This window comes from Monodelphis domestica, chromosome 5 (genome assembly GCF_027887165.1).
Source record: "Monodelphis domestica isolate mMonDom1 chromosome 5, mMonDom1.pri, whole genome shotgun sequence".
Taxonomy (NCBI): Eukaryota; Metazoa; Chordata; class Mammalia; order Didelphimorphia; family Didelphidae; genus Monodelphis; species Monodelphis domestica.
This window is the reverse complement of record NC_077231.1, coordinates 326,461,782-326,487,219: the sequence shown is the minus strand read 5'-3', so window position 1 is coordinate 326,487,219 and position 25,438 is coordinate 326,461,782. Positions and strand designations below refer to the sequence as shown.

At 54.2% G+C, this 25,438-nt stretch overlaps 1 protein-coding gene across 1 annotated transcript in view; it reads left to right on the top strand.

Annotated features, from left to right (window-relative positions):
* The window catches only part of SDHAF3 (succinate dehydrogenase complex assembly factor 3), a 34,933-nt gene extending 11,285 nt beyond the window's left edge, over nt 1–23,648 (top strand). Inside the window, exon 2 of the mRNA XM_007506054.3 lies at nt 22,693–23,648. Coding sequence (XP_007506116.2) covers nt 22,693–22,974 — 282 coding nt within the window. The 3' untranslated portion in view covers nt 22,975–23,648. The remainder of the gene's footprint in view (nt 1–22,692) is intronic.
* Nucleotides 23,649–25,438: the final 1,790 nt, after the last annotated feature.

The following is a 25,438-nucleotide window of genomic DNA, read 5'->3' as shown; positions in this document are numbered from 1 at the left end:
AACCTAATCTTTCCCACACTGTCCTCCAATTTTCCCAGCAGTTTTTATGAAATAGTAGATTTCTGTCCCAAAAGCTGGGATGGAACTCAGTTTTTAAAAAAAATAATGTTTTATTTTCTCCAATTACATGTAAAAACAATTTTAAAAATTTCTCATAACTCTTATCTTCTGTCTTAGAATCAATAGTAAGTATCCAGCATCTAAGTTGTTCAAGGCAGAGAAGCAGAAAGGACTAAGCAGTGGGATCAGGTGACTTGCCCAGGGTCACACAGCTAGCTAGGAAATATCTGAGATCAGATTTGAACCCAGGTCTTCCTATCTCTAGATCTGAGTCTACTCAACTGCCCCAACATTCTTTTTTTTTTTTAAGTTTTGGGTTCCAACTTCTCACTTTCCCTCCTATCCTCTCTCTCTGTCCTGAGATGATAAGCAATCTACTACATATTTCACACATGCAGTCTGGAAAACATCTTTCCTATCAGATTAATTTTGTGGAAGAGATCTCAAATGGAAATAAAAAAGAAGCAGAAAGAAAGTGAAATACAGTTTGCATTCAGACTCCCATCAGTTCTTTCTCAGAGGACAGACAGCATTTTTCACCATGAATCTCTGGGATTGTCTTGGATCACTGAGATTGAGAATAATGAGGTCATTCGCAGTTGTTCATCAAAAATATTGTCCTGTTAGTCGTAATAAGGAACATGTACTGTCATAGGGGAGCGTGGGTCTCACCCGGACTCCTCAATCTGAACAAACTTGTCCTTCAACTCCAAGAGCAGCTCCAATTGCAAATCTTGTAAACAAACACACTGACACAGCAAATATATATAAAATTTGCTGTCCCTGTGTATAGAGTTCTGGTTCTGCTCACTTACTGTTGCATCAGTTCATCCTGCTTGAGATTTCTTATAGAACAGTGGTGTTTTATCACTATCCTATACTACAGCTTGTTCAACCATTCCCCAATTGATGGACAACTCTTCAACTGCCAACTTCCTCTTCTACCCTCTTCTCTCTTTCTCTTTAATCTTTTTGGGATACAGACCTAGTAATAATGCTGATGAATCAAAGGTATGTACAATGTAAAAAATTTTAATTAATTTGGAATATTTTTCCATGGTTACATGATTCATGTTCTTTCCCTCTCCTCCCCTCCCCTCCATAGCCAATGAGCAATTCCACTGGGTTTTACATGTGTCATTGATCAAGACCCATTTCCATATTATTAATATTTGCATTAGCATGATTGTTTAAAGTCTACATCCCCAATCATATCCCCCTCGACCTATTTGATCAAGTAGTTGTTTTTCTTCTGTGTTTCTGCTCCCACAGTTCTTTCTCTGGATGTGGATACATTCTTTCTCATAAGTCCTGGGTCATTGCATTGTTACTAGTAGCCAAGTCAGTTACATTTGATTATTGCTACAATGTATTCATCTCTGTGTACAATATTCTCCTGGTTCTGCTTCTTTCACTCTGCATCAATTCTTGGAGGTCTTCCCAGTTCTTATAGAAATCTTCCAGTTCATCATTCCTTACAGCACAATAATATTCCATCAATATCAGACACCACAGTGCATTCAGCCATTCCCCAATCAGTGGACATCTCCTCATTTTCCAGTTTTTAGCCACCACAAAGAGCACAGCCATAAATATTTTTGTACAAACATTTTTTCCCTATTATTTCTTGGGGATACAAACCTAGTAGTATGGCTGGATCAAAGGGCAGGCAGTCTTTTATGTTTTTTAATTTATTTTTTTTAAGACCCTTACCTTCTGTCTTGGAATCAATGCTGGGTATTGGTTCCAAGGCAAAAGAGTGGTAAGGGCTAAGCAATGGGGCTTAAGTGACTTGCCCAGGGTTACACAGCTAGGAAGTGTCTGAGGCCAGATTTGAACCTAGGACCTCCTGTCTCTAGGCCTGGCTCTCAATCCATTGAGCAACCCAGATGTCCCCAAAGGCAGTCTTTTAAAGCCCTTTGGGCATAGTTCCAAATTGCCTTCCAGAATGGTTAGATCAATTTACAACTCCACCAGCAATGCATTAGTGTCCTGATTTTGCCACATCTTCTCCAACATGTATTATTTTCCCTTGCTGTCATGTTAGCCAATCTGCTAGGTGTGAGGTGGTACCTCAGAGTTGTTTTGATTTACATTTCTCTAATTATAAGAGATTTAGAACACTTTTTCATGTGCTTATTGATACTTTTGATTTCTTTATCTGAAAACTGCCTATTCATGTCCCTTGCCCATTTATCCATTGGGGAACGACTTGATTTTTTGTACAATTGATTTGGCTCCTTATAAATTTGAGAAATTAGACCATTATCAGGTTTTTGTTATAAAGATTTTTCCTCAATTTGTTGCTTCCCTTCTAATTTTGGTTGCATTATTTTTTGTTTGTACAAAAACTTTTAATTTACTGTAATAACAATTATTAATTTTACATTTTATAATATTCTCTATCTCTTGCTTGGTCTTAAAATCTTTCCTTTCTTATAGATATCACAGGTAAACTATGTTCACCTAATTTATTTATACTTTCCTTCTTTATTTTAATTCATTTACCCATTCTGAATTTATCTTGGTGTAGGGTGTGAGATGTTGATCCAAACCTAATCTCTCCCACACTGTCTTCCAATTTTCCCAGCAGTTTTTGTCAGATAGTGGGTTCTTGTCCCAAAAATTGGGGTCTTTGGGTTTATTGTACACTATCTTGCCAAGGTCATTTACCCCAAGTCTATTTCATTGATCCTTCCTTCTGTCTCTTAGCCAGTGCCATATTGTTTTGATGATCACTGCTTTAGAGTAAAGTTTAAGATTTGGTACGTCTAGGCCTCCATCCTTCACATTTTTTTCCCCCATTAGCTAAAAGGTACGTACAATTTGAGAGTGCTTTGAGCATAGTTCCATATTGCTCTCTAGAATGGTGGGATCTGATCCCAGCTCCACTCCCAGTGTATTAGTGTTCCAAATTCCCTGCATCCCTTCCAGCATTTATCATTTCCCTTTTCTCTCCTATTAGGCGGTCTAATAGGTATGAAGTGGTACCTCAGCATTGTTTTAATTTGCAGTTCTCTAATTAAGAGTGATCTTGAGCATTTTTCTATATGACTATAGGCAGCTTTGATTTCTTCATTAGACCACTGCCTATTGATATCTTTGGCCATTTATCAATTGGAAAATGGCTTTTATTTTTATAAACTTGACTTAGTTCTTTATATGTTTGAGAAATTAGAAGAGAAGAGAGGAGTCCCCCCCCCCCCCCTTTCCTTCTAATCTTGGTTGCATTTGTTTTGTTTGTATACGAACTTTTTAATTTAATGTAACAATTATTTCTTTTACATTTTATAATATTCTTTATCTCTTGTTTGGCCTGAATTCTTTCCTTGTCCATAGATACATATGACAGATAAATTATTCCTCACTCCCCTAATTTGTTGATGGTACCCTTTTTGTTTAGGTCATGCACTCATATTGACCTCATCTTGGTATATGGTGTGAGATGTTGGTCTATTTCCAGTCTTTGCCCTTTTCCAATTTTCCCAAAAGTTTTTGTCCAATAATGGGAACTGAAACTATCAAAAGTGAATATTAAATGTTTTTACCTGTAATCGGGAAATATTAAACAAAACAAATAAAAATGCATTGGAAAAATCATTCGAAAAGATAACCGTGTCCGAGATGTCCAATGGGATCACAAGACTAGAGCTCAAGAGAGAGGTCAGAGCTGTCTCGGGATCAGAACTTTGGTTCTAAGTGATTAAGAAGGGCAGCAGAACTTGGGAGTTTGCCAGCCACAGGGCAGGAGGACCAGCTGAGTGGGACCACCTACTTCCCAGGATCCTGAGAATCCTGAGAGTGGTGATGCTCATGACAACACTACTTTCTCCTGGGAGGGAGGAGTTGGGGGCCCAGGAAGTTCTGCCTGGGCATTTGGGCTGGTAAATCCCTGCTACTTCCCTTCCCCAGACTAGTTTGAATTTCCCCCTGGAATCGGCCTTGTAGCTCCCTCCCCAGATGGGGTACCCAGACAAAGCATCATGAACGGGATGGGAAGCAAGCGTCCGGAGTCCCTGGACATTCGGCTCACTGACTGGACCATTCCTTGGCTTTGGTTTGCCCAGTATTGCAGAGGCCCCTTTAGGGATGAGCCTGGACTCTCTTTTGGCCCTTCACTTCATCCAAGATGGTGGAGATGAGACCCCACCTGACGGCTCTTGTCCCAGGCACTTAGCCTCCATTCCTCCAGCACTGGTCGGGCAAGGTTTTGAATGACAGTTATTTGCACAAGCCCCTTCTGCGCCCCTCCTCCTCGGCTCCTGTGCTCCCAGAGGCCTGCCATCTGTCTTGTTGAATTCGTTGTTTTCCCCAACTGCCTCATGGTACAAACATGCTGTGCGCACAGTAGGCATTTAATACGTGTACATCGAGTGGAATCCTCGAGTTGCTGGATTTGGGCTCAGCAGAAGGTTGAAGACTGAAGGCGGCTGTGCCCAGGGCACGGGTGGCGGCCAGGCGGCCCCTTTCTCGGGCTCCCGTTTTGACCGTGGTTCGAGAGAGCGAGATCTCCCCTTCCTGCGAACGTCCCGCCCCCGCGAGGGGGCTCACCCGGGAGCTCTTTGGCGAAAGGACGACGAGTTGGCCATTTTGTCTTGGCTCACGTCCGGACCAGGGAGTGGGGGCGTCTGGGAAGCGGCCATAGTTATGAAGGGCAGAACAGTGTTCCCACCCGCTTGGCCATAGCTACTGCCGCCACTGCTGCTTGTCAGCGGGGAGGGCGACGTTCAGAGCCCCTTTCGCGGGTGCTCAAGCCTAGCCCCACGGTACAAACTTGCCCCAGCGTTGCCAGTCACGTCCTATAGGCTCCCATCCCTGCCTCCTGGCTTCCCAGCCAGGGCCCCGCCGTCTACAGGAAGGCTTGCACAGCCGCCCCTACTGCGAGGGCCTCCTCCCTGCTCCCGATCCCCAGCTTATCCCACCTAGAGCTTGTTTGCACCCTGCCTGGGAGCTCTTGGGCAGCCGTCTTTCCCCTTTCTTTATGTCCCCAGCATGTATTTAGCAGTGATGCCCGGCACGTAGTAGGTGCTTCCCTCCTCCCCAAACGTTCCCCTTCTGCCTTAGATTCAATAGTGTGCATTGGCTCCAAGGCAGAAGAGCAGTAAGGGCTAGGCAACTGGGGTTAAGGGACTTGCCCAGGGTCACCCGGCTGGGACGTGTCTGAGGCCGGATTGGAACCCAGGACCTCCTTTCTCTGGGTCTGACTCTCATCCACTGAGCCAGCTAGCTGGCCCTGGAGTGGGCACTGACTGGCTGGCCTGCATGCATTATGCCTGTAGCCACTGTTCCCCCTTGATCCCAGTGCTGAGGGCCATAGGGGGCACCCAGAGAAGGGTCTAATGGTAGCTTCAGGACCACGGACACCGCTTGGCATGAGAACCACCTGAAGACCTTGAAGAGAAGCCCTTGGCTGTAGCTGGAGAGCGGTGGTGGGGCTCAGGATTGGGGGCGCGGGGGAAGTGGAGGCTCTCAGTGAGGACAGGCAGCCTGGGGGAGATGGTGTGGCCAAGTCCACCTGTCCGTCGCCCCTGGAACCTTCGCTTCATGTGCGTTCTGGCCCTCAGCCCAGGCGTGGCTGTTCTCTACAAAGGAGCGCTTTTGTGAGGGGCAGCACCCTACGGAGAAACGGGGGGCTCTTCCTAAGGACCTGCTCCTAGAAGGAGGATCTCCCGACTTATCATCTAGCGCCAGCCTTTTGAAAATAACAAATGGGAAGATTTGATCTGTGGAGTGACACGTCGAACCTGGGCACCCTCCTAGACCCTCCTCATGACCCGGAAAAGGCCCTGGGGGTTGGGGATCACAGACTGGCCTGCCTGATGACCCAGGGAGGACTTCTGATGAGCGCCCTCCCATGCCCACTCCCTTCTTGTCACTAGAGGCATCCTTTTTTCTGCCCATTCAGGCGCTCGTCTCATTCCTGATCTGTCCTGATCCACTCCCCTAGTCCGCTGATTCCAATATGGCGCCAGCAAGGCCAAATCAGGGTTCCTCTGGTGGAGGAGCCGTGGACTGTGCCCTTGGAGGGCCAGCTTGGAAGGTGTCTGTCTCAGGAATCCCCCCTAGTTGCCCCTGTGGTCCCAGGCTCACCGCAGGTCCTCGAGGGGCCCTCGCGGTGGCCCTTGTGGACTTGTATTCCGGATGCCCGCATTCCTGGGTACCGACTCTTTCCGTACCCGATCCCATCAAGCCTGCCTCATTCTCCCAAACTCCAAGGAGCCCTCCTGGAGCAGGGCGTCCCTGGGGATCCCAGACCACCTCCTTTCTAGCTGCGCCCAGCGGTGCGCCTCCCGGACGGTAGCTTTGTCGTAGCTGCACCCCAAGGCGCTCCGTGACTCGCCAAGCCAGGCGACTGAGCTCAGTCTAGCGGAGGGCCAGAGAGACGTCTAGGGGGGGCAGCTACAGAGCCTGTCCTTTGGCTCCCAGACATCAGCGGCCCAACGAAAAGGGAGAGGATGTCAGCGCAGACACAGACTCCTCTGAGAGGGCTCCACGCGGCTTAGCTCATGGCATTGCGGTCTGCGATGAGAGATTCCTTTCCAGAAGGGAGGAGCATCCTGAAAATGCCATCTGGGCTCGGTGTCCGGGGAAGGCACGGCCTTTGACGCGGCTCAAAGAGTGCCGCGTGGAGCCCGGATTGGGTTGGGTCTGCTTGGCCCCACGGGGCAGGCCCGGGAGCATCGAGGGCCAGTTAGAAGGAGGCACGCTTTGGCTCGGTCCCAGAGAGAAAACTAAAAGCAAAGACGCTTGCTCCTAGCGAGCAATGTCCGGGAGTGTAGCCTTGGGAGCTTTGGGCAGAGGCCGGGTTACCAGACGCCTTGTCCGGCGTGGCATCCCGGCTTTGTAGGAGGCTGGGCTCTGCCGCTCCCTTGGCACGGAGACCGAGACCTCCCTCTCGTCCCTTGTCCTTGCTCCTTCCCCGCAGGGGGCTGGCCTTGACCGGGGCCGGAGGAGGCCCTGAGAGGAGTCTCCGCAGTCCAGGGGCCTTTTCCCATCCCTGCTAGGGCGGCCCTTTCTCTTGAGCTTCTCTTGGTTGTTCTGCCTCTGGCCACGGGTTTCCCAGGGCTTCTCTCTCCTTGGCAAAGTCTCCTTATCTCTGAACGTGCCTTCAGACGGACCTGTGGCTTCCCGTCCCCTGACTGGGTGCTCCTCCTCGGAGGCTGCCCTGGCGCCTCGGAAGCAGACCCCAGCCCCGCCTCGGCCCTTCCTCTTGGGGCTCCGAGCCGCGCCGTTGCCTCGCCTCGGGCTTCGCGCGTTGCCTGGCCTCCTGCTCCCTCTCGCTCTCCCTGAGACTTCCCACCGGGGCTCCTCACTGCGCTCGCCGCCTCCTTTGTCCAGCCTCTTCCAGAGTTACTCCGCGGTGTGAAGAGGAGGACCGGCGCGCGTTGGTGGGGGCTCCGTCCGCACCGGTGAGGCAGCCGCCTTTCTCCCACCGTGGAGCTGTGCCGGCCCCTGTCCTCTGGCCTTAGTTGGGTCGAGGTCGGAGTCGGGGCCCAAAGAGAAGGCTCCCCTTTGTCTTCCCGGCTCCGTCCTCTCCCTCTCCTGGCCTCTCGGCCCGCGCCTGCCCCCCGCCCCACACAGGGGAGGGACCCGCCGCCATTTCCTGGAAGCTGCCGGGCGCCCTCCTCACCTGGCCACGGCCAGCCGAACCAGCACATTTCAGAGCAGTCGTTTGGGCGCTCAACCGCAGCGCGCCTCTCGGGACTCTCAAAATCGCGTGACTGCGACTCACGTTTTCTCTGGTGACCAGCGAGCTTTCTTCTAAAAAACAGCCTGTAATGAGCCTGGAAAAGGGAGGCCAGAAGAGCGAAGGTTTTAATTGCTCCCCCGTGCATTCCTCCAAAGGGATCCCGGCTTAATTGGGAGGGGACTAAGCCCGGGAATACCAGCTCATTGAAAGAAAAAGCTCCGGCATGGCTTCTCTCCGCTCAGCCTGCTGATTGCTCCCACCAGCCGCCGAACCTGGAGCTTCTCCGCGCCGCTCCCGTGAGATTGCAAAGGCGCCGACCTTCCGATTGCCTGGATCCCGGATCCTTGAGGCCGCTGCAGATCTGTCCTGCGAGCACTTTCACGCACGGCTCCAGCCGAGCTCCGGCCTGGGACCCGCTCGCTGCTCTCTTCATCGGGTCTCTCTGAGACGGCCCGTGACGCAGTGCTGTGCTCCATCCGATACACCCTCCCCATTGGGTGGAGGCCCCCTCGGGCATTTGGGGACCGTGGAAAACAAGAACAAGCAACCGGTGAACAATTATTAGGCACCCACTGCATGCCTGTACCAGATGGCAGCCGGAGGAGCGGCGAGGAGGACATCCAGAACAGATAGAAACCGCAGCCCTTGGCCACAGATGGGTCATTGATGGGGAGGAGACTGAGGAGTCGTGGAGAGCTGGGGGGGCCTTGGCCACAGATGGGTCATTGATGGGGAGGAGACTGAGGAGTCGTGGAGAGCTGGGGGGGCCCTTGGCGATACCTGGGAAATCTGGGAGATGGGAAGGCTTGGGGGTGGCCATAATGGGTTCTCCCGTCAGTCCAGTGGAGGACCAGTGAGGAAATACATCACCCACATTCTGCCCCAATCAGGCCCGACCACATATTTGTCTTCCTGAGCTCTGTGGGAACCCGATTCAAGAGGCTTCTTTTGATTGTCCCACTGGGGAGGGCGATGGAAGGGAGAGAAATGGGTTCCGTGCTGGAGAGGAGATGAAAGGTTAGGCCCCACCAGAGATGTGGGCCTCCTCCCCAGGAAGGATGAGCCTCAGCCCTCGCCTCCCCTCCCAGCGCAGCTCTGGGGTCTTCTCCTCCCCCTTCTTTGGCCTTCATCTGCTCAGATTCTCCTCTTGACTCCTCGCCCTCCATAGGCCATCCCTCCCCAGATGCTAGCAGACCGCACAGGGCCTGGGGCTCACGGGGCCCTGATTTGGAGAGGAGACACGGAGGAGCCCCACAATCTCAGACCGGGGAGAGACGCTGGGGAGGCAGAGCCCCATCGGGCCTGATTCCAGGGGCCCTCAGGTAGCTCAGGCAGCTCCCCAGAGTCAGTTCCTCGGGGAAACAGCTCACCCCTTTGAGAGAGCTGAGGAGATGGTGAGGGGAGGTCCGTGCCAAGCCAGGCACCCCAGCCGGGCACTTGAGAAACACCCGAGGAGGGCGCCGGGGAGCCTCAGGAGACAAATTTCCTCCCAATTCTGTAGGGAATGGCAGAGCCCTTTTTTCCTTTGTAAAAACAAGTTGCGGCAGGGCTGCAGGGCAGGGATGAGGGGCGCCAATGGGGCGGCCATGCCTGGGGACCAAAATGGCGGAAACATCTTCGTTGGCACAGGGATGGGTACGGCAGGAAGGAGCACAAGGGGCCATTTCTAACAGGGAGGCTTAAAAATACCCACCGTCTTTGATTGACTCTGGGAGACTTTTGTTCCAAGTGTAAGAAAGGATGTGAGGTGCATTAACCAAATGAGCCCCGCAGCCCAGGCTCCCAGTGACACGTAATGGCTTTAATTGCCGAGCAAAGGAGCACTTTAGAGCGGGCGGGCGGGCTCCTTTGTCTTACGCCTTTGTTTGGCACGTTCAGATGGCGCACGGGCTGCCTTAGCCACGCGGCGCGCCTTTGTCCTCATAGAGTAATGCTCCCATTTGTTCATTAACCCCCGGCAGGGCCCCTGCACAGTAGTGAGGCCTCCGTCACCTCTCCCCAGTCTCGAGAGACCCAAGGTAAGCCAGGAGAGGGGCCAGGGAAGGGGGAAAGCTTCCTGTCTGTGCTTGGCAGAGCCCAGGGAGGGAGAGAGGAAGGCTGCCCCAGGACCGAGGCTCTTCTGCAGATCCTTCACGTCCGCCCGCCAGGTGGGCTTGTGCGAGAGGTCCTTCAGCGAAGGACTGGGCTGGGGATACGGCCCTTCCACGCTTGGGGGGGGTGCCAGAGAAGAGAGAGGACCCAGGAGAGCAGGGAGCCGAGCATTCATTCCAGGCGGAGTCTGCCTGTCCTGAACAGTCCCCTCTGCCACATACCTGATGGAGGCTCTTCTCTTGGACAGCTCTGGTTGTGTGGAGCTCCCCTAGCTCCAACCTACGTTGGCCTTCTTGGAGCACCCAACACTTACTTGTTCCTTGTTCTGCGTCTGTGGTGAACAGAGCAGAGCTCATGCCTCTTCCAAATGGTGGTCTTCCCAGCATCCTTGGAGCATCGTCCCTCCAGTTCTAGAACCAGATGAGTAGGAGCACTGGGGAACGTGTGAGCAATGATTCTCAGATCCAGGGAGAAGGAACTGGTTCATCCAACTAGCCGTACAGTGCTGGGGGGCACCCAGGCTTTTAGGAGCACATGTCATGTACCCATTGAAGGAGATGGCTTCCTACCCCATGCTGTCCCCGGCCCTGGCTGTTTTATGTTAGGGACCAAGCTTGTCTCCCCAGCGGCCTTAAGAGCAGGGAGCATCCTTCTCTGTCTGTCTGTCTGTCTGTCTTTTTCTCCTTCATTTTTTTATTACTATGCTAATGTGTGTTTGAAATTATCTTTCTTCAATTAAGTCCTTCCCTTCCTTCCTTCCTTCCTTCCTTCCTTCCTTCCTTCCTTCCTTCCTTCCTTCCTTCCTTCCTTCCTTCCTTCCTTCCTTCCTTCCTTCCTTCCTTCCTTCCTTCCTTCCTTCCTTCCTTCCTTTCCTCCCTCCTTTCTTCCCTCCCTCCCTCCCTCCCTTCCTTCCTTCCTCCCTCCCTCCCTCCCTCCCTCCCTCCCTCCTTCCTTCCTTCCTTCCTTCCTTCCTTCCTTCCTTCCTTCCTTCCTTCCTTCCTTCCTTCCTTCCTTCCTTCCTTCCTTCCTTCCTTCCTTCCTTCCTTCCTTCCTTCCTTCCTTCCTTCCTTCCTTCCTTCCTTCCTTCCTCCCTCCCTCCCTCCCTCCCTTCCTCCCTCCCTTCCTCCCTCCCTCCCTCCCTCCCTCCCTCCTTCCCTCCTTTCTTCCTTCCTTCCTTCCTCCCTCCCTCCCTCCCTCCCTTCCTCCCTCCCTCCCTCCCTCCCTCCCTCCCTCCTCTTTTTTAGACTGCAGAAGCCTTAGGCATTTCTCATTATACAGGAGTTTGGTCTAAATATATTTTTGCTCTGGAGACTTCTCTAACCTGCTTATTTGCATGATAATCAGGGATTCATTACTGAAATATTGAAACCCAGAGGCCTTTGTCACAGCATAATTTGAATTCTCTTTAGAATCTGTGAGGAACTGCTGTGATCCCTCCCTCTTAATCAGGGTGGTTCAGTGGGATGAGGGTGGGCTTGTGGGCCCAGGGCCTGGCTTGGCCTCTCTTTCATCCCTTTCCGGAGTCTCGCTCCCTCTGAACAGTAGCATTCTTTTCCCAGCTGAGCTCCCCAGCATTCAACTCAGACACCACCCCGTCCTCGCCGTGTCCTGCAGGGCCTTTGCTAGGGATCTTCACCCCAAGACCAGCGTCCATGCCTTTGGGGATCCGTCTGGGCGCCCTCATCCGCTCCGTTAGGGTAGAATCCTCTGCGGGCAGAGAATGCTTTCAGTCAGGGCGGCCCCCCGGCGTGCCAGGCACCTCCAGAACGTGAGCGATCCTGTCCAAACAAGCATGCTGTCTAAGAGATATGTCGAGGGGGCCTGGGACAGGCTTCTCAAAGACAGTGAGTCTGGCTGAGGAGTGAAGGGAGCCAGGAGGCCGGGAGGCCTGGAAGGGGAAGAATCCCGTCTGCGGAAGCGCCTGGAGAAAGGACATGGAGGGATGAGTGTGCGAAGCAGCCAAGAGGCCAGCGGTGGGGCCAGGGAGTGCGTGGAGGGGCGCGAGCTCGAAGAAGATGGGAAGGGTGTGCAGGGAGCTCACATGAGGAAAGGCCAGAGGCTGTATTGGTGCCTGAGAGCCGCTGGGCTTTATGGAGTCGGGGCTGCTGGGCCAGACTGTATTTCAGGAAGAAGAGCTGGAGAGCTGAGGGGAGGATGCACTGGGGAGAGGCATGAGGAAGGAGACAGCTGTGGTCTGGTGGAGAAATATGGCCTTGCCCAGGGGACAAGGACCGGATTTGAGAGCTGCCGCACTGATGGGCCCAGCTTGATGGTCCATTAGATTAGATACAACAGGGGAGGGTTGGGGGGAGTCGGGGATACCACCTGGGTGGCGAGCCTGCAGGTAGGCTGTACCAGGGAAGGTGGGCAGAAAGGAGGGTTCAGTGGGGAAGATCGAGTGCTGTTTGGGGCATGGTGTTCACAGGACATCCAGTTGGAGGTGTCTGATTGGTGGTTAGAAATACCAGGCCACAGGGCAGGATGACTTGTCTGAGAACTGCCTTCCTAGAGGGGAAGATGGGAGCCTGGGACCAAGGAGACCAACGAGTGGAGGGGAAGAGAAGGGGGCTGGGCCAGAGGCTGCTCTTCTCTCTTTCCCTCCTCTCTTCGCGGGTCACAGTTGGCTTGTTGAGCCATCCCAGGCTCTTTCCTTAGCTCCAGCCCCCATCTTCTATGGCCCCTGGGCATCTCCACTTCAGTGTTCCATCCGCACGAGGATAGCAGCTGCTTTGTCCGCACCCAGGGCTTCTAGCCGGCCGGTGGCCTTACCCCCCGCCGCCCCGGCCCCCCAGTGTCTGGGGCCTTCCCTCCTCTGCTCTAGTCCCAGAGCCGCTGCCATGGTCCATGGCGTCACGAGGGCTCCCTTCCTGCTCGGTGCTTCAAGGCCTGCAGCCAGCGGCCAGCGGCATTGTCATGGGCCACAGCACCTGTCTTCCCGGCTCACAAACGCGTCCCAAAGAGCCCATAACTGTCAGCCATGAGCGCCCTTCCTGGCTCTGTTCTGTGCAGGGTTGGAGGACAATTCGCTCTCCTTGTTATTCTTTGGTGCACAGCCAGCTATGGTTCCACTGGGCGGCTCTGAGACAGACCCTGAGAGCAGGAAGAGGCTCCCTTCGGTCCCCCCAGGCTCCCACTGGGGCTGTGGAGGCTGGCGACGACCAGGGTCCACTTTCCCTACGGGTGGATCCGTGCGAGGATGCTCTTGGGCCAGGGTCGTACCTGGACGATGCTCTAGCTGGGCCCCGTTTACTTTTCTCTTGCAGGATAGTTTAAGCTGGGTTATTGCTTGGATCCCTTTTTGCTCCAAGAGAAAATGGCTGTGTGCAGGCACTCAGTCGTCATCCCCATCCCTCTGCCCCAGCTGTCTAGCCTTGTGGTGGTTGTTCTTACGTCGCGCCCAACCCTTTGTGTCTCCCTCCCCAGCACACCATCCCCTTCTGCCCACCGCCCAGCCTTAGTTCTCTTCAGTCTGCATTTCATAGGATTCCACATCCTAGCTGCAGGCTTGGCCTCCCCAGGAAGCTTCCTCCCCTCTTCCTGCATATTCCTGCCCCGGCCTGAGCTCCCTTCTTTTGTGTGTGTTTATGTCTCTGCCCTGTTCACTGCGTTACCCAGAGATGCTTCACTAGAATTCATGCACCTTAATCAGGCCCAGAATCACAGGGGTAGAGCTGAGGAGGGCCTTCGAGATCAGTTAATGGGAGCCCTGTCAGGCACCTGGGCCAGGGTCACAGAGCTTGGAAACCAGTCTCAGGGGCCAAGGGGAGCCCCAGGCCAACAACGCCTCCACTCTAGCCCTTTGTTAGACAGAGGGACCCTGGGGGAGCCCATGAGCTCCCTGTTCTCCAAGCAATGGACGTTTTCCCATTATTTTCATCACATCCTCCCAGATTCCTTTGCCAGAAGAGACCTTAGAGCCTATGTTGTCACACTCCCACGTCACGTCATGGGGATCAGTCCATCCCTGAGGCGCATTCAGGGCCTCCTACATGCCAGCACCATGCTTGCCAGTGAGGATGCAGACACAGAACAACAACTCTGGGCCTCAAGGAGCTTATGTTCTATCAGGGAGACATCATGGGGCGGGAGAAGAGGGAGGTGGGGGAAGGAGAGACAAAGAGAGAAACAGAGATAGACAGACAGAGAGAAAGAGACAGAGAGACAGAGAGAGAGACAGGGAGAGAGAGAGAGAGAGAGAGAGAGAGAGAGAGAGAGAGAGAGAGAGAGAGACAGAGACAGAGAGAGAGACAGACAGAGAGACAGAGAGAGAGAGAGAGACAGACAGACAGACAGACAGACAGAGAGACAGAGAGAGAGAGACAGAGAGAGACAGAGAGAGAGACAGAGACAGAGAGAGAGACAGACAGAGAGACAGAGAGAGACAGAGAGAGAGACAGAGACAGAGAGAGAGACAGACAGAGAGACAGAGAGAGAGAGAGAGAGAGAGACAGAGAGAGAGACAGAGACAGAGAGAGAGACAGACAGAAAGACAGAGAGAGAGAGAGAGACAGACAGACAGACAGACAGACAGAGAGACAGAGAGAGAGAGACAGAGAGAGACAGAGAGAGAGACAGAGACAGAGAGAGAGACAGACAGAGAGACAGAGAGAGACAGAGAGAGAGACAGAGACAGAGAGAGAGACAGACAGAGAGACAGAGAGAGAGAGAGAGAGAGACAGAGACAGACAGAGACAGACAGAGACAGACAGAGACAGACAGAGAGAAAGAGAGAGACAGAGACAGAGAGAGAGAGAGAGAGAGACATAGGAAGAAAATGGATAGGTGTCCAGCTGAAGGAAGGACCCTGGCAGCTGGCTAGCCCTTGGAGGACCTAAAGGAGTGTAGTACATGCTATGCTGGGTAGAATACGTGCAGATATCAATTTGGCAGTCTAGCACAGAGACAATAATTAGGCCCATGGCATTGGAGGAGATCCCTGAGGGCGAGAGATTCAAGGGAAAGAAGGGAGCAGACCCAAGAGGACAAAGCCTTCCAGGACAGCTCCTCTGAAGGGGAAGGTGCCAGGCGATCCAGCAAAGCTGACTGAGAAGGAGCAGTCAGATGGTTGGAGGAGAACCAGGACATGCCAGAATCATGGCAGTCAAGCTCTAGCTTGAGTCTAGCTCGGCCAACGGTGCCACAAGCTGCAGAAAGATCAAGGGGGATGAGGATGGGGCAATTAAAGGTCAGAGTGAGTGAAAGGGAAAAGGGAGGTTAGAAGAGGAAGGAGCATCTGGAAGGCCGTCTCACGGGTCATCCAGTCCACCTCACATCTACCCCAAAGTCCCTGGGAGGGCCACTCTCCGGCGGCTGTTTGGGGGGAGCTCAGCCCAGTTCTGTCCAATTCCAGTTATCAGATCCAAGATCAGCCTCTGCGTGTATTACCTCTTGCCCTAGATCTGATTTCCAGGCATTCGAGGGCATCTGTGCCCTCAACCCTTCAGCCCAGTGAAGTCTGCTCCTTTCCCAGTTTATTTTCTCTTTTCTTGCGTGGCCTGCAGTGTTGTAAGAAGCGAACGAGAAAAGGCAGGGGAATCTCTTTGAAAGCCTTAATAATGCTATAGAAATGCCCAGTGGTCTGCAGGCCCCTCCCCACCCTGGTTACCCTTCATCAGAGGGTTCCATTTTGCCTTCCTAAAATGGAGTTCTGAGCTGCACTTTGACAATTCCCTTATCCCAAACACAAAACTCTAGAACCTTCCCTTGGTCCTGTTACTCCTATGCTGCCATCATTCCTTCCTTCCTTTCTTTGCCAAGCCTGCCAATGAGGAGGATGCACCTCTGTCACCATTTCCCTAACACGCAAACCCTGAAGGCCTTGGCAATTCCATCTCATAATTCTGTTGAGAGCAGGCTCTTCCCAGATCACTGAGGACTCTAAGCAAAAAAGCCCATGGTGGGGGCAGCTGGGTAGCTCAGTGGATGGAGAGCCAGGCCTAGAGAAGGGAGGTCCTGGGTTCACATCTGGCCTCAGACACTTCCTAGCTGTGTGACCCTGGGTAGGTCATTTAACTCCCATTGCCTAGCCCTTACCACTCTCCTGCCTTAGAACCAATACACAGTATTGATTCTAAGACAGAAGGTAAGGGTTTAAAAACAAAAAAAAAAGCCCATGGTTGTGCTCTCTCTCTCTCTCTCTCTCTCTCTCTCTCTCTCTCTCTCTCTCTCTCTCTCTCTCTCTCTCTCTTTCTCTCTCTCTCTTTCTTTCTTCCTCTTTTCTTTCTTTCTTCCTCTTTTCTTTCTTTCTTCCTCTTTTCTTTCTTTCTTTCTTTCTTTCTTTCTTTCTTTCTTTCTTTCTTTCTTTCTTTCTTTCTTTCTTTCTTCTTTCTTTCTTTCTTTCTTTCTTTCTTTCTCTTTTCTTTCTTTCTCTTTTCTTTCTGTCTCTCTCTCTCTCTCTCTTTCTGTCTCTCTCTCTTTCTGTCTCTATATCTCTGTCTCTGTCTGTCTCTCTGTCTCCCTGTCTCTCTCTCTCCCTCTCTCTGTCTCTGACTCTGTCTCTCTCTTTGTCTCTCCCTCTCTCTGTTTCTCTCTCTGTCTCTCCCTCCCACTCTCTCTCTCTTTATGTCTCTCTCTCTTTATGTCTCTATATCTCTGTCTGTCTTTCTGTCTCTCTCTGTCTCTCCCTCCCACTGTCTCTGTCTCTCTTTATGTCTCTGTCTCCCTGTCTCTGTCTCTCTGTCTCTCTCTCTCTTTCTGTCTCTGTCTGTCTCTCTATCTCCCTGTCTGTCTCTCTGTCTCTGTCTGTCTCTGTCTCCCTGTCTCTCTCATTCCGTTGTTGGGTAGTCCTAGTTGGTAGAATGACCTCCATTCATCTCTGGCACTCTCTGGTTTTGCCTTCTGGGACCAGAGGCAGCAAACTCCATCCCTCTTTCTCATGATAGCTCTTCACATCGTTGAAGAAAGCATCTGCTTCTCCCCCGAGCCTGCCTTCTGCAGCCTAAGCCATTCCCCGGCCTTTAGTCTGGTCCCCATCCAGCCAGTTCTCCCTGCTGGTTGGCCCTCTCCGGAGTCATGGCGGCTATCGCTTTCCCGGCCTGCTGCCCTCACTTTGCATGTGTCCCCACTTCGGTGCACTTGTCGTGCTCTCTGTACTGCCAGAGCTCGTCCGGTCAGTTCTCCATCGATGGAGATCTTCGTTTCCCGTCCCCGTCCCCGTCCCTAGACTGCCGAGTCCTCTCATTTAAGAAAACTTCAGGTCCCACTAGATGGGGAATAGGCCAAGCTTGAGGTCAGCCCCCTAAAATGAACCGGAATCCTTAGTTTTGCTGATGGCAAACAAACAAAATCTGTGGTCATTCTTTGAGTACCTCCCCGGAGCCTGGCTGATCGTAGCAGTGGTTTTCAGTCGGCCAGTCCATAAACATGTGTTAAGTGCCTACTATGTGCTAGGCATTGTTTGAAGTACTGGGGTACAGGGTGAGACAACACATGATCTCTGCCCTTAACGAGCTCCCAATCTCATGGGGAAAGCAGCATATAAAAGGAAACAAGGGAGGAAGGGTACCCCGCTAGAGGCACAATGGAACCCTGCAGCTTCACTCTACCCTCCCCAGGCAGAGGGAGACAAAGGCTGAGGGCCGGGGGCTGCTGAGGACTACGGAGTTGGGGTGACTTGGAAGGGAGGTGGATCCCCGCCTGGCCACTCACCTGACTTTCATTATTTCCTCCAGAAACTCGTTCTTCTGCAAGTTCACATCAGCTCTGAAATTCCCTCCTTTACTCTCTTGGATGCCCTCCAGAGAGGAGCAGAGTCCCCGGGAGGGCAGGGCCAGTGGATCTGTCTGACCCTCCTTGTTCTTGGGGGCTTTGGGGGCTGCCCCAACGCGTGAGCTCGACAGCCCCTGAGAGTTGTTTTCAGAGGACCTGCAGTCCTGCCAGGCTAGTGATCTATGACTTACAATAACAGTTCGATGCCCAGCGAGCGACCTTAATGTTCTCTCAGTGTTTTCCCCAGTATGCCTTTGGCCTCAGACATGGCCTGACCCAACTACGGGAACATCAGGTAGGATGTTTCTCTCTTGCCCATCTTTGGGAAGTTACGATCACTTTGGGAGGGAGAATCGAGATGGATGATGTTAATAACTTGGAATTACTGTTGCCTTCGTGGAAATTTGCAGTTTTTGAAAACGCTTTTTCCCACTCGGTATTTGCATGATTAACTATTCTTGAGTGTTTTGTCTCACTGGACAGCTTTTCCTTGATCATAACAGAGTGAAACTTAATTAAATCCCAGCAAGTTACCATTTGTGTCCGAACTCCTGATTCTGACATCCTCATAGCGAATCCCCCAAACCCACGCATGGCTTCCGCTTTGGGAGTCAGAGAGCCTCCTGGGGTCTGTGGATTTTAGAGTACAGCGGTAGGGAAGGGGCTGTTGGGTGGGGCGGGGATGGGCAGTTGCAGACGGGCTTAGCACATTAGCATGGGAAGCTAAGGTTTGGAACGTCCCCTCTTCTTCCCCTCAAAGAACAATAGTGGCTAAAAATGGCACCTTTCTCCCCTTCCCCTCCATATGTATTCCCCCCCACACACACACACACACTCTAGGCTTGGCCTCCTCTATGAAGGACCCTCCACTATGTTTTACCCCAGGAAGATGTCCACTTTGCCCAGCCATTGGCCCAGATTTAGCTAGACTCGTGGAACACCCTAAGGATTGCTTTATGGGTGAGCATGGGAGAATGCAAGTGGGGAGAGAGACACCCTGGGCCCGAGAATCCAGGCATCTGATGAGACAACCAAGAATCCAAGTTCCTGGAGATGTAGAATTCACATCATCCTAGGGACTGAGGGAGATGGGGGCCAGAGGATGGAGGGCCTTGAGGGCAAGTCCAAGGAGTCTGGCATTGAGACTGCAGAGGAGAGCCAAGTTTGGGAGTAGGAGGGTCACTTGCATGACCTTTGTGCTTTGCACTGCACTTGGGGAGAGTAAATTAGCAATGGGTGTGTAGGAGGGCCTGGATGCCCCTTAGGAAAGAGGCTATGGCCAGACTATGGAAGACCTATCTCAACCGTTCTTCATCCTAGTGCCTCTCCTCTGTCATGATTTCCCGTTTCACCAGCTTCTTGATGTGTATTCATTTGTGAGCTACCTGAGGCCAGGAAGTCTTTCAATCTCTCTTTGATCGCAGCACTTAGCACAGTGCCTTACATGTTGTTGATTGATTAATTGATGGATAAATAGTCCTGGCATGAAGGCCAGGCCCAGGGCAGTAACAGTAGATGAGGAAGCAGATGACTGGCCAAGTCAGTGGTGGAGGTATCCAGGGTAACTTCAAGCTTTTGAACCCAGATGACTGAGAGAATGATGTCATCACTGACAGAAATGACAGGGAGGAAGCAGCTGCTGCAGGGGGGTGGAGGTGGAGCAGAAATGGAGCTGAATTTCAGGGTGAGTCATGCAGGTAGGGATGTTCTAGAAGAATTACAGGCTTGAGGTGGAAAGTCAGGAAGGACATGGCAGAGAAGACCTGGAACTGGGATTTGTCCACCTACTGGCATCCTACCCTAGGCTGCGCAGCAGAGGCTTCATCATTGTGCTCGTTGGTATTTCTGTGAGATCAAGATCACCTTCTGGCCCTCCCCACAGTCAGCCTTCTATTTGGGTACCTGTCCATGTCCAGTAATTAGAATGTGAACACACAGGCATCCATAGAAAGGCTGATTCAAGGCAGTTGGATTTTACCAAGCTCTTTGTTCCTACTGGTTTGGCCCTCAAAGCCCAGTGCATCAGGAAATCAAAAAGAAGAAAACATCATCAAGTTAGACAAGCAAGTGAAGGCAGAAGTAACATTTCAGAACCCTGAGAACTAAAATGCACCAAGGAAAATCTTCCCTCAGCCTTGCAAAACGTTTGTTCTGGATTAGAATAGCTCCTTTGTAGGCTGGAGAAGGAAGAGAATTCCTGCCACTACCTCTGGCAGGTGGGTTCCCAGACCTCTCTTTACTGAAGATCTTCTCCCTCCCTCCCTTTCTCCTTTCCTCCCTTCAGAGCTCCTTTCTTCCTTCCCTCCCTCCCGCCTTCCCTTCTCCCCTCCCATTCTCTCTTCTCCCTCTGTCTCTGTCTGTCTCTCTGTCTGTCTCTCTTCTCCCTCCCTCTCTGTCTCTCTTCTCCCTCTGTCTCTCTGTCTCTGCATCTCTGACTCTGTCTCTCTGTCTGTCTCACTCTGTCTCTCTGTCTGTCTCTCTGACTCTGTCTCTGTCTCTCTCTGTCTGTCTGTCTCTGTCTGTCTGTCTCTTTTCTTCCCCCACCCTCACCCCATTCTCCCTCACCATTCCACATCTGACACTCGAGTGTTAAGGATGGGTTTGTTTTTGCTTCCTTATCAAGCCCAAGTTTGCCTTTTCTCAGCTCCAGCCCTCTCCCTAGTTGAGCCCTTGAGGGCTGAGCCTAGAGACTCCACCCTTCACATGCCAGAGGACAATGCTTGGGTCCCCCTTGAGTCTTCTCTTGGCCAGACTAACCCTGCCCAGTTCCTTCCGAAGTCCTTCCATTGCCTGGACTTCCCCAGCTTATCAGTGGCCCATCTACACCGTCTGGCCCAGGATAGACACAGTGGCTTCCTCTACACCAGGCCTCTCTTCCAGGAGTGTGACATTGTGGGGAGTTTCTGGTTTGTTCAGCTGTTGCCTTCTCTTGAGCTTGAAGTCCATTATTCTCCTCTAATGGATGTCAGAGCTCATCTCCCCACCTAATGTTGGCAGGGTTGACTGCATGTGCCAGCCCTCTTGGGCTCTTCCTAGATCCAGCTGGACCCTTACAGCTTTGCGTCATCTGAGCTCTGACCCAGGAGCTGGCCATGACTACCCAAGTCAGGGGCTCTCTATGGCGACATCCTTCCAAGTCAACATGGCGCCAAAGGCCTTTTGTGGCAGCCGTTGACCAGCCGGGGTCTGTCTGTTGAGGTGGCTCTAAGCCACGTCTTTCCATCTTTCCCACAAGATGCTTTGGGGCAAGTCAGCATTTCTGGAATCGCCTCTTGATCTACCCGTGGAAGGGAGGCCTGTGGGAGAAGGAGAGCAAAGTTAGCTCTAGATGATGCGATGCCGGCTCTTGGGGATCACCACTCACCAGCCGTCTCTTTACGGATACTCTGAAATGCTGCCAGAGAAAGGGAAGACCTCAGGAGTCTCCATTCTATTTCCTTTTTTGGAAAACGAGGGCAGTGGGGACCTTGGTCCAGGCAGGGCCGCTCCCTGCCCCGTGCGCCCTTTTCTCTGACCCTGCCAGCAGCCCAGCAGATACTGGTGCTCCTCAAGGAGGGCAGGTCCCTGCTCTGTGCATTCGCCATCTATATTTTCTCCTGTCCCGTTCAAAGTCTTTCTCCTTGGCAGAGAGAACAGGAACCGAGGCGGAATGGAGCAGCCTGTCTTCCTGTCCATTGTCGGTGGTCACCACTGCACTCCCTACTATGGATTCAGTCTTGTTGACAGCTTCTCTGTCTCGAGCTTAGCTCTCCGGCCACCAGGCTTGGAAGGCCTGGCGCCACTCTCCATCGACGCGCCAGTTACAGCGAGTAGGACCGGGCTGGGCCTTCCCTTCTGTGGGAGATGCTCCTGCTGTTGAGGAAGGGCTTCAGACCTTTAATCCAAAGGAGGACGTTCTGCAGGCCTCTCATTGTGGCGCTTTCCTCCCAATGGAAGCCGAAGGCCTTGAGGAAGAAAACGTTCCTGTCTTAGGAGGAGAAAAAACCGGCTCTGTTGGAAACACAGAGGAACCTGCCAAGGAGAGAAGGACCGGATTTGAGAGCTGCCGCACTCCACTGTGACTGGGGGGTATCCAAGAGGACGGAGCCTGCGACCCCATGACGCCGTGACTAGGTTTGCGGCCCAAAGAGAACCAAAAAGAGGGGGCACCTCGATGTACAAAGATGTTTGGAGCGGCTCTTCTTGGGGCAAAGGTTTGGAAAGTGGGGAATGGCTGAGAAAGCTATCGTCTAGGACTGCAGCAGAATCCCATTGTGTGGAAGAGAGGGGCGAGCAGGAGGAGCTCGGGGAGGCCGGGAGACTTCCAGGAACCGAAGCAGAGCGACAGGAAGACTGTCCGATGAACAACCGGGAGTGCCGCGGCTGTTCTCAGCCACATCGGACGATGCTCCGAAACTGTCCCAAAGAACTCAGGCAAAAAGCGCCGTCTGCTTCCGGAGAAAAAGAGCCGAGTCGCAATCCAGACCGAGACAAGCTTCTTTCACCCTCTTCATTTTTCCTATGTACGTTTTCCTCCACCAAAGGATAATCGGAGAAATGTTTTCCTGTCAAGGGACGAGGGCTTTGGGGGCACAGGGGGAGTGGGAGGCCCGATAGTCTGAAAAATCTCGTTTTTAGGTTATTGTTATAGTTCCTGGCTTGGAATCGGCTCTCTTCGTCCTGCTTCTTTTCTTTCTTTAAATGCCCTTCCCTTCCGTCTCAGACTTGAGGCAGAAGAGCAGGAGGGCTGGGCAGGGGGAGGGACGTGCCCAGAGTCCCCCAGCTAGGAAGTGTCTGGGGCCAGACGAGAACCCAGGACCTCCCCGGGCCTGACCCTCTCTCCCCTGAGCCGTCTTGCTGCCCCTGACGGCTCTCAATCGGTGCTTATTGGGGGATTAAGGCCCAAATCTTCTCTGTAAGTTGAGGACTTTGCAGCCTCAAAGGGTCCCGGAGGTCCCTCCCAGCCCTAAGTCTGTGGGTCTGGGAAGAGGACGACTCCCCTTGGACCGGTCCTAACCTCCGGGGCCGCAAGGGTAGCCCTGGAGCTGGGCTGCCAGGGGGAGGAAGCCCCAGGCTCCCGGCAGCATTCTTTGTCAAAGGGTGGGGATTCAGGCCACTCATCTGGGGGCCTCCCCAACAGGCTCACCCTCCTTGCTCTCTCCCAGAGGTACGCAGCAGCGCTCCAGCAGCAGACGAGTGGAGCCGCGGGGACGCCGCTGGGGAGCCCGCCTCACCGAGGAGCAGCTGGACCCACTTCAACGAGGAGCAGATCGGCCAGCTGCAGGAGCTCATGCAGGAGGCCACCAAGCCCAATCGGCAGTTCAGTATGGGGGACCCAGCCAAGCCCCAGGCCTAGAGCCTCCTCGATGGGACTCTCCTGCGCTGTGGCCATGAAGCGGGGGCTTCTGGGGGCGGCAGCTGCTTGTTTGGGCAGCTTTTACCCTTGAACTATTGCTGGTCTGCTAGTGAGATGCTCCTGAAACTAACTGTATGCTTCCCCAGCTACCTTAGTGTACAGGGACCCCGGACACCCATAACCTGTTTGCGGGAAAGCCACCCAGAGGCCCCCAGTGTTCCCCAGCCAGCCGGCCTTGCTGGGCTGCTGCCACAGACCATCTATAGCTACCTTGTGGTCAGCCCTTGCTCAGACATCCTGCCTCTGGGTTCCCCCATGCCCCCTCTCTGTCCCCCTCTGCCCCCCTCTGCCCCTCTCTGTCCCCCTCTGTCCCCCTTTGCCCCCCTCTGCCCCTCTGTCCCCCTCTACCCCCCTCTGCCCCTCTCTGTCCCCCTCTGCCCCCCTCTGCCCCCCGCCCTCTGCCCCCCTCTGCCCCTCTCTGCCCCTCTCTGCCCCCCTCTGCCCCTCTCTGTCCCCCTCTGTCCCCCTCTGCCCCCCCTCTGCCCCCCTCTGCCCCCCTCTGCCCCTCTCTGCCCCTCTCTGCCCCCCTCTGCCCCTCTCTGTCCCCCTCTGTCCCCCTCTGCCCCTCTCTGCCCCCCTCTAGGCCCCTCTGTCCCCCTCTGCTCCAGCACTCCTTAGGGCTAGCGAGTGCACATTGTCCTGAGGGGTCTGGGCCCCTCCAGCATGTGTCTGTGTGTCTTCCCTTAATAAAGATCCTTCCACGCCGCCAGGCCTCTTCTGTTTTTGAGGGCCGGCTCTGGACGCCTCACGTCGGCCCTTCACACGCCGTGGCTGGGGGGCCTCCTGGGATGGCTCTGTGGCGGTGGCCTCTGGCAGCAGGCATTCCGCGGACCCTGAAGGACGGGCCATTTCCCGGGGATCCGCCATCACGGAGCCACGGGGATCTCTCCCTCTTGTTTCTGCTCCAGCCAGGGAGGTGACCAGAGGCCAAAGGGTCAGAAGTAACCAATTAGTGAGTCTCTGTTGGCAAACCCAGCCAGTTGGCCGAATATTTGCTAGCAGCGATGACCGTCATTAGCCCTCTGATTCGCACCTGAGACTCTCCTCCTTACATTACTCTCAGACAGGCTTGGGGGGAGCCCAGGATGGCGGCCAGCGGTCCTCCCCTTGAGCCTTTAGTTGGGTGGGAGTGCCGAGTGTGGCCGGGCTTCTAATGGGGCACTTGGGCCAAAGGAGGGCTGCGGCTCCCTGCTCGCCCCTCACCGCTTCCCCCCTGAGCTGGCGGGCGGTCAGTGGTCTTTGAAGGCCCGGCCACTGGGAAGGGCCCCGCCAGAGGCCCGGGACGTCCTGGGGCCGGAGGAACAGCTCTCGACCCATGGAAACGGGAGCGGGCAGGCCCAGGGGTCAAGAGGCAGGCTATAGCTGGAGCAGATTGGAGCGGGAGTGGGCGCGATCCCTGCTGCCTGGAGGGAGACAGAGAGCCCACTGCCGGCAGCCCTCTGTGCTGCTTACAGACGAGGAGACTGAGGCCACCCAAAGGGAGGCAACGTGAAGCCCCCATAACCAGGCGCTGTCAGACCTTCCAGGCTCCACGGCCACCGAGCTTCTTCCCCGGCTCTCGGGCCAGTTTGGGGGACGTCCTTCTCCCCGTTCTCCAGGGGACCTCGGCCATCCGACTCCCTTCTAGGCGGAGGAAACTGGGCCCCGGAGCCCGGGCAGAATCGAGTGTGGAGGGGGGGGGGGGGAGCGGGCCCGTTTAAACAGGCCTCTTGGGGCGCCATCTTAGCGGCTGACATTCTCCATCTGGGTTGTGAAGCGACCAGGAGCCGCCGTGGCTGGCCTCCAGGAAGAAAAGTCCCGAATGGTTCATCGGGTTACCGAGGACTTAAAACTCTCCACGCCTTGGACCCAACTGGAGAGGGCCATCTTGGGGGTGGTCTGGAGGCCCGGAAAGAGCCGCTCTTCAGCTGGAATCGGCCCACCCCCGAGCTAGCCCGGGGCGGGGTTCGGGCTGGCAGGCATTTTCGGGGGGAGGCTGGGGAGGGGGCGCCTGGCCCAGGCAGAAGCCCGAAGGTCGGGTCTCCGCCCGCCGCTGCCCTTTCTCGGGGTGTTTCCTGAAGGGCCCAGAGACACATTGAAAAGGGAGGCCGCAGGCCACTCAGGCCGTTCTGCACAGCGAAGGCACCGCGGCTCCCGAAGAAGATCCGGGGGTCCGAGGGGCAGCAGCTGTCTGGGAATGGGCAGCGCAGGCTGACGTCAGGGGGTTCCGCCGGGGCCTCCGGCCAGTGGGAGCCCCGCCAGGCTGTCCCTCTGCAGCCCCGTCCACCCGCAGCCAGGACGCGCGGCACCGGGCCGTGTCTGCTCTGTCCCGGCACGCGCGCTCCCGAGGACCTGAGCGGAGCCACCGCAGCCGGGCCTCGGCCCGAAGTCTGGCCAGTCGGAAACCACCGCGACTGGCTCGCCGTGGCACGAGGGACACGCCCCGCCCCGCCCCCAGCCTCCGGGCCAAATCACCGCCGGCGGCGCGCGGCGTCTCCTCAGGCTCCTCCCTCGCT